The 9,231-nt window shown below is 42.1% G+C and overlaps 1 protein-coding gene across 1 annotated transcript; it reads right to left on the reverse strand.

Moving 5' to 3' along the window:
• Positions 1-41: 41 nt before the first annotated feature.
• Positions 42-5,086, reverse strand: LOC117736442 (coiled-coil domain-containing protein 112). Its single transcript, XM_034541791.1, has 14 exons — positions 4,918-5,086; positions 4,425-4,519; positions 3,896-4,011; positions 3,657-3,746; positions 3,307-3,382; positions 2,884-3,010; positions 2,564-2,680; positions 2,269-2,406; positions 1,558-1,676; positions 1,250-1,376; positions 905-1,072; positions 568-666; positions 350-468; positions 42-263 (listed from the first exon to the last, which is right to left on the reverse strand). Exons 1-14 carry the CDS (start codon positions 4,960-4,962, stop codon positions 233-235), a joined length of 1,467 nt encoding a protein of 488 aa, XP_034397682.1. The 5' UTR covers positions 4,963-5,086; the 3' UTR covers positions 42-232.
• Between the last annotated feature and the right edge of the window lie 4,145 nt (positions 5,087-9,231).

Genomic DNA, 9,231 nt, shown 5'->3' on the forward strand with positions numbered 1-9,231 from the left:
AACTATTAATCACAGAGGAAGAATAGACCACCAGAGATAAGTGATGTCAAATGTTTTATTTAAAACAACAGTAAAATGTAAGTTAATATAAATCAAAGCAGCGCACAGTAGATTCAAAGAAAGGCACAATCTGGGTTTGTAGTCTCGTTGTGTAAATGTTCTTAAAAAACAACAACAGGAAACTGATTTCTGCATTTCAGGAATGTTTTTGGTTGACTCCCATTGTTGCTCATCACAGGCCTTGTCTCCAAGTTGGAACAGCTCTGCAACAAAATGACAGAACATTTCAGTGATTTAACGGCCGCCTATTATTACCCAAAGCATCACACAACAGCTGGGGCAATCCGACCTGTGAAACATCTGCAGCACAGGCCCTCCTCCTGAAGATCCAATGTGTTTCATTCGCTCCTCCCATCCCTTCGTGGGACGGGTAAGCCTGGAGGGATCTCTGCTGACGTGAGCATCCACCTGAATGAGAAACAATCATTAACCTTGACCTAAATTCACAACCCACTGTTTATTTAACATTTTAAAATGTCCGTAACTTGTTCACTGCATAACCCTTACCTTCTCTTTCAACTTAGCAGTGATCCTCCTCCGTCTTTCCTGTTCCTCTTTCACCCTCAGCTGTTTCTCCTGAAGCTTTGCCTCCACCTTGTGAAGATCCTACAGAAAGGCCGACACAAGCGTTGTATTTTACACAGTGACGTGACTTCTCTTCTAACACTAGTCCTGGTATTTATTCCCACATTTGAAAAAAAAAAACTGGAGAGAAAAAAATAGCTCTCATCCCTTAAATACTTTACAACCTCAACCAATGAGGAGGCCTGCCCCTTCAAAGTGGTAACGACAGGCAAAACAGACAAGCAACTTGTCTTGGTGTCTCTGTGATTCTCAGACTCACTCTTTCATTAAAGCGTTTGATGACCTTTGCTCCCTCCCTTCTCCTCTCGTCCAGCTCCCGCTGCTCCTCCTCTTTCTCCCCCCTCTGCTGTTCTTCCTCCTCCGCTCTCCTCAGACGTAGCTGCTCCTCAATTGTCAGCTTCACTTCCAGCTGCCGGCGACGCTCTTCCTGAAAACCCCCCAAAAAAAGGGCACAGACCATATTTACATCAATGTGTTTGAATCGTTTTTCAACGCTAAATACATTCAGAGACACACAGATGAGTACCTATAAATACGGAATCACTATCTTTGATGAAGCACATCCACAGTAAAATACATTTTCACACACACACAAAAAAAGCACCATTGCCCGTCTCCTTTGTTGTATCTCCTCAGCCAGCTTCTGCTCCTCCTCCTGCTCCTTATTCCTCCTCTTCTCTTCCTTCCATTCTTCCAGTTGTTGCACTGCCTCCCTCCTCTCCTCCTCAGTCCTTGAAAAGAAGAGGATAAAACATAATAGAACAGACACAAAAGAAAAGACCATTATTTACAGTAAGGTGACCCCTTGGGTTTGACCTGGGGGTGCATTTCATAGCTTTAGCCAGGTAATCGAAGTCTGCTCCACCTCCCCTTTATGTTTTTTTTTTAAATTCTATTCTACTCCTTACTCACCTGTGTTGGTGGCTCTTAGCCTCCTTCGCCCTCCTTCCTGCCTCCTCCGCCCCCTCCTCCTGACTCAGTATTCTGGTCTGCCGTTCCCGATGCTTGCTGGCTTTCCACCGCTGTATAGCCTTGGTTATGAAGTACAAGTACAACATATTTAAAAGACAGTACCACAGCTACCAAACCGCTCTGTCTGAGCTGCGGCTGTATACATATACGTGTTTACCATGTTTTTATCCAGTCGAGGTTTGCTTTCCTTTTGAGTTCATACAAGTTTAGTCTCCCCCATCTCATTCTTCATTATTCAATGTCAGAAGGATAATCAATTATTTATTAACAGCGCCCATATTTAGACAGACTTTACAAATGACACCACAATTTAGAATAAAATGGAAAGGTTTTTGACTATGAGATAGGTTTAAAGTTTCCACAGCTGTTTCAGGTGTCAGAAACAGGAGTGCATTTTTGCAGCAATGTATTTATTGATCAAACAAGAGACAGTAACTCGAAAAGAATACTGAAAACTGATTGTGGACAAACACCTATTGGGCGATTTAAATGTTTTTAGTCAGCTATGTTATGTGTTGAGAACACCTCACAGAACTTTATGAAAGAAAAAAAAGAGACGTTGGTAGTGAAGTCTGGGACAGTTGCAAGAAGAATTGGAGACAGTCACTGGACACTGAGGTGAGTTAAAGTGGACTTCCAGCCATGGTCTACCTCTCTCTTTTTGCCCTGGAGGTAGATCAGCTCTTGATGCCAGTCCTCGTGCCGCTCCATCTCCTCCAGTGTTTTACCGGGCAAGTACAGCTTGGCCTCTTTCCTGTAGGCCGGTTGCCCACTGTGCTTTGTCCAAACCTGTAAATCAAACAGATTAGAGTCGGACAGACCGGGATCTTGAGGTGATCCACCTCGCAAGTTAGTTTAAGTCGTGGTGTTCGGCGTGTGCGATCATCCGCAAGTAGGAGCGGAGACTTTTCATCCCAGCGCCAACAGAATCACAATAACGTCGTACTTTTAGGAAGGCTTGGTGGTCATATTGGTCCCAGCCACCACAAGCGCCTCCGGTCTTCAGCAGGAAAGACTCCAGTGCTCTAACCTCTGCAGGGAGGTCTCTGGCTGGAGGTTTGGTCTAGTAGGGAAACAATTAATAAAATCATGCATTTGAATGAAATTCTGAAGAGCTTAAAAGCAATAACGTTGTGTGATGTTTATTTCACCACATTGTCAACATTCAACACACAAACCCGGCTCTCCTTTCCTCTTTTCATTGCATAAATGATGACAACAGAGGAAATACAGGAAAAAGGAGGACAAGGAAAAGGGGAGGCGGACCTGGATCGTGGGAGCTGTGTGTGCTTTGGGGTCGGCTTTGACCGAAACACTCAAGGTTTCAATCCTCTTCTCGTAAGCAGCAATCTCCTGTCTGCATGTCCTCTCCTCCTTCAAAAGTTCCTCAAAGCTGAGCGGAGCAGAGAAACACAGAAGACAATTATTCCTACTGTCATTAGTGTGCACATATTCATACCCAGTGTGGATCCCAACCCTACGCTGGCGTGTTTTATTCATCTATATTAATATTTCTGTATTTTATTTGTGGGATTAAATGTGTATTGGATCAAGTTATATTTAATAGTGTTTTCTAATATTTCATATGTTGTGTGCTATATGTATGTAATTGAACATTAAGTTAAAAGTGGTATGTCTTAAAAAAGGAGATTGCATTGCAGTCTAAAGGTGTTTAGTGCGTCCGGTTACCATGAACGCTGTTCCTCTTTTAGGGAGTTAATTGAGATTTCCACCTCTGACATTATTTCCTTCAGTCTTTCAATCACTGAAAACCCAAGTAGAAATGCAGAAACATTAATACATTTTAAAAAATCAGATTTTCATAGCACATGATTATGACACTACAATCCCCATGTTTTTATTGAGCAGTGCACTACTTTACAGTGGTATCTTGTACGTCGATATAGCAGAATGGCACAAATATTGAGATAAATTATGAGAAAAAAAGTACCGGTACTGAATGTCTCGCAAGATGGATGAATAAATGATTGTTTATAAAGGCACTATTAAAACAAAAACACTATAACTATCAAACTTACACTCAGGAGTTGGCTTCACATCTATTAGCTGCCTCTGAAACTTCCTCACACCATTATGAATCTTCACTAGCTGCCTTTGAAGATTCATCTCTACAGAAAAAAGAAATGCAAAAAAAGGGTGTTTTTTGTTTGTTTTTTTAAATCAGAGTGGTACAAGTGATGAGGGTGGATGTTTCCGTTAATGCCATGCCATGCCACATTACTAATGTTTGGATACTGTAATACAACTAAAGACCCACTCTCTGCATTTCTTTCTCCTTGCAGCCCTTTTTCGTACTCTCCCAGTTCTCCATGCACATCTGTCCAGCCATTCTTTCTGCACTGAACGCCCAACTCTTTCTCCAACTTCTCAATCCTGTGAAGCGAGAGCAGAAACATTAAACGGGTAGATCCCATCGTTGACCCGTGACGACACATCGACATCGAGGCCTAACTAACCTCTTCACAAAGTCCCAGATGTCAAAGTCCCCGCAGTGATTCAACGTGTTACAGTTGGTTTAGTGATTGGTTCTATAACTCCAGCACGAATAAGGAATGTGCCTATACTTTGATAGAACATGGGTTTTGCTTGAGTGTTATTTTACTTTCCATACAATACCCTTTTGGAGCTTAGTACATATAGAGTACATATATGTTAGATTTCTTTTTTTTTTTGGAGGGCGTTATTATCAATGTGTCCATCTGTACAGTGAAAGTTAGGTGTTTGAGGATTTATAATTAAATGTGAAAAATAAATAAATAAAAACCCGAGCGGCTTGCTTCACTCACTGCCTCCGGTTCTTCTCGGCCTCCCGGAGAAACTGAGCGGCTCTCTGGGTGACGAGCCTCCGATCCACGCTGTGGCTGCAGGAGTCCCCCTCTCCCTGCTCGCGTGCATCGACGGGAAAGCACAACACACAACAGCTGATCGGAGTGCACCGACACGACGGGATCGTCCGATAATGGACGCTCGCAACTAGTTTGACATCAGCGGGGCAAAAGCACCGCGAGAGACGGACAAGGAAGTCACACACAAGGGTTCCGTTGTCGCCAACACGTCCTCTCACACAACACCACACACACGGAACGCAATAAAGACACGGCAGGTTAGAGAGCAAGCAGCTAACTAGCTAGCTTAACGTCAGCTCGCTTTGGTCAGTTGTCCAACAGCAACATAATATATCTCCTGCTGTCAGTGAACGTGTCACACATCTGGATCAGTAAAACACCGACTACATTCCCACTTGATACCAAATGCGTTGCATGTTTCTGTGATAGCTACCGAGCAGTGTGTGTCGGCGCATCGCGGCGTTGCCAGGGTGGCCATGTTCCAGTGAATCGACAAACTAAACAAACGTTGTTGAAAAGAAGTGCCGCTCCTATAGTTTCCGGCTCCTACCGGCAGATGGCGCTGCTCCTCATTAATCGGTTCAGCTCGGAGCTCCGCGACGGGAGACAGAGCTAATGTAACCAGGAGACCGTAACCATGACGACTCGTCGTTCTATGAGGGATGAATGAATGGGTCTAAAAATATTGCAGCATATACAAATAACCGCGATGTGAAATTGTTGACTGACTTGCCTTTTGAATAGTTGAAATGATAGGGGGCATTCAGGCTACCACAATGTATATATATATATATATATATATATATATATATATATATATATATATATATATATATATATATATATATATATATATTACTATGGCTAGGTTAAAAATAAGAAGCACTTTCACTTAATTGTGACTTGTGTGTGTTCTTGAAATCCACATGTAATACTCTTTTCGTTGTCCCGCTTCCGAAGGCGCAGAAACATCTAACTGCTGCAACATGGTGAGAGTTACCTGCACGTCACACTCTAAAATAACTGGCAATGTCTAAAATAACAGCCATTTCATGATGGCCAACAGCTATAATTATTACATGAAGTGGCACCGAGTGACAATCAGAGAAAAAAAAAGAGGGGGAGTATAAATAACTCTGAACCCATTATTGAGTGCAGATATTGGGCACGGTCTCTCCCGTGGGTGCACAGTTGTCATCGCAACATAAATAGCAACCGCTCTCCTAAATGAAGAGTGTTACATTTTACTGTCTTCATCCCGAGCCGAGAGACTCATTTAATTTGATAAATGAGACAATCAGATGGACCTTCAAAGGGTTGGTAAACAAATCAAACCAAACACCTTAAAGCAGGGGATTTCCAATTGGGAACACAACATTTTAAATGTCAAAGAGGGGTAAAGTTGAGGTCAGCTCTAGAAATAAACTGAGGGAAACACTTCCTTATTTTTTATTCTTGATAACTAAGTTTGACAAAAATAGGCCATCTCAACTCAAGGTCCACATATAGTTTCTTTTCCGACCTTTCAACTGCACACTCAGTGTCTTCCTTACCGGATAAAGGTGGTTCAGTTGTCATCACATGACCTGAGTTAACAGGTGGCTGTAAGACAGTCGTGGTGGAAGAAGGACTTGGCTCTTTTACTCAAATAAAAATACCAAAGTAAAAACCTTCATCCAAACTTTGACTTCAGTAAAAGTAACATATAGTCATAATGCTTTAATGTAATGTCGTTCATGTTGTTTTACTTCTTTATGTCCTGTTGGGTAGCTTAATAATACATCATCATTTAGTTGTTGATTGTATTTTGTATTAGCAATAAGAATCTACAATATAACTAAGGCTTTTAAATAAATGTAGCAATAAAGAATTATGGAGAGGCATAAATCTATAAATACAAAGTAAAGTACAAAACTGTTGTTCAACCACTGCACATCATGTAGGTCACACGATGTCCAGTGAGCAAACTCTAACCCCAGAGGAAGATCACAAGATGCAGTATGATGGGAACTTGAGTTTGGATTCATCTATTTCTATTGTCAAACTCATAATTAATGAATACATTTTTTTGACAATTTCTTTCCCAAGTGCCAAAGTGCTTGCCCTCACGAAAGACAACAACAAGGGAAAGTGAGACAGAAAGAAAGACATGACCTTTGACCTCTTCTGAGGAGCTTGATAGGCCGTTTGGAAATGTTATGAGACCTGATCTCTGTAAACTGAGACGGTGGAACTCTGAACTTCCCTTCTGTCGCTTCTTTGAATTAGGCTTATTTATGACATCTGCGACTCTGTTGATTTGTATCGACACAGGTGAGCGTGTTTCCTGTTACTGAATGGAAGAGTGTTCAGTCAGCATGCCTGTTTTAATAAGGGTTAACTATGTGGATAAACACAACACACATAAACAACATGCTCGGACAAAAATACATACCTGCACAGAATCCTGCACGCACACGCACACGCACATGCACGCACACACACACACACACACACACACACACACACACACACACACACACACACACAAACGTGCATTCGTTCTGACATCTGAGTGCTGTAATTGTATATGGTGTTAAAAAGAAACATGATCTTGCTCCGTCCTGCACACATTGGGCATGTTCGACACAGGCAGGCAACTGCATATGCCTTTGTGTATGTGTGTGTGTGTGTGTGTGTGTGTGTGTGTGTGTGTGTGTGTGTGTGTGTGTGTGTGTGTGTGTGCGTGTGTGCGCGTGCATGTGTGCGTGTATATCACTATATGTGTGTGCTAAGGAGCTTGGGAAGGCAGAGGGAAAGCGATCAGTCAAAGTGTTTTTCCTGCTGTGCTTCTCTTTCTGTTTCTCTCTGGTGACGTCAACACACCAACATTTCTCCTGGAACTCAGAATGGCTTCCAACTTAATGTGTGTGTGTATATATTTAAGTGCCTTACATATGGATTCCCTGTAGTTAGTTTCTTCCCATATCAGAAATATGAAGGGACACAAGACAATTAACATAATCAAAAGAAGAACAAATTAATTATATGTATCATTTTATATTTCTTCTTTTCTCTTCTCTGTCTATAAAATAATGAATATATACAGTATATTTGTGACGTCACCTGTTCTGAGGTGTGAGGGAGGAGCTCATTTTCTTTTTTTGTCGCAGAATCAACTGATCAAGTAAAGACTCAAATAACTGTTTCTATGGAAACATTGACACATATAACATCTATATCAGATGGCTATGTTCACCAAGCCTGTGCAACATTTGGTGAGTTTTGGAGTATGACAAGTACCCCAAATATACGCCCCAAAGATCTAAAATAAAGCCCAACTATACCGCTCCACCTCCCGCACCAGCTCTGGTTCTTTCCCTGCTAGCGAGGTGACGTCCACGTCCCTAGAGCTCGTCTCACCAGGTTTCTCTGGTCCGGGCGAGGTAGCTTCATTCCGTTGGTGGCTATTCATCAGGGGTTTTTGACATATACATACACATACGTACATAGACATATACATACATACGTATATAAATATGTATTACACATACAGTACATATCCAATACCGGCCCACCTCCATCAGCAACCCGCATTCCCTCTGACATCGCCGGCCCCGACTACATTCTATGCTTCACAGAACACGTTAAATTTACTCTAATGCTGTGTATATATACACATATATATATACAAACATAATTATATATATACATACATACACACACACACACACACATATGTGTGTTATTTACCTTATACATGCTTCCTTTGGGCAACATTATCAGGAAACACTCTATAAACTTTCATTGCTATGCAGATGATACTCAATTATATCTATCGATCAAACCAGAGGAGACCAACCAGCTCGCTAAAATTCAAGAATGTCTTAAAGACATAAAAACATGGATGACTTGCAACTTCCTGATGTTAAACTCAGACAAAACTGAAGTTATTTTACTGGGCCCTGAACACCTCAGAGATCAATTATCTGGTGATGTGGTTTCTGTAGATGGCATTGCCCTGGCATCCAACACCACTGTAAAGAATCTCGGCGTTATCTTTGACCGGGACTTGTCCTTTAACTCCCACGTTAAGCAAATCTCAAGGACTGCATTTCTTCATCTACGTAACATTTCAAAAATCAGGCTTCACGCGTTTGTTACTTCCAGACTAGATTACTGCAACTCCTTATTATCAGGCTGCTCTAATAAGTCTCTTAAGTCCCTCCAGTTGATCCAGAATGCTGCAGCTCGTGTACTCACAAAAACTAAGAAAAGAGATCACATTACTCCTGTATTAGCTGCGCTGCACTGGCTCCCTGTAAAATCAAGCATCGCATTTAAAATTGGATGGGAGCAAGAGCCTTCAGTTATCAAGCTCCTCTTTTATAGAACCAGCTTTCACTTTCAGTCCGGGAGGCAGACACAGTCACCTCATTCAAGAATAGACTTAAGACTTTCCTGTTTGATAGTGCTTATAGTTAGGGCTGAATCAGGTTTGCCCTGGTCCAGCCCCTTGATATGCTGCTATAGGCTTATAGGCTGCTGGGGGATGTTTTAGGATACACTGAGCTCCTCTCTCCTCTTCTCTCTCTCCTTATGGATACATTTACATCTCTCCATTGCACCTTATTAACTCTGCTTCCTCCCCGGAGTCTTTGTGACTTCACCTCTCATAGGGTCCATTGGACCTGGAGGTGTCTGATGCCTGGTGAGCCGGCCTCCCGCGTTGGCCCTGCTGATGCGCCCCGCCCCCCCTCCTCTCTAC

Source organism: Cyclopterus lumpus, chromosome 9, assembly GCF_009769545.1.
Source record: "Cyclopterus lumpus isolate fCycLum1 chromosome 9, fCycLum1.pri, whole genome shotgun sequence".
Lineage (NCBI taxonomy): Eukaryota > Metazoa > Chordata > Actinopteri > Perciformes > Cyclopteridae > Cyclopterus > Cyclopterus lumpus.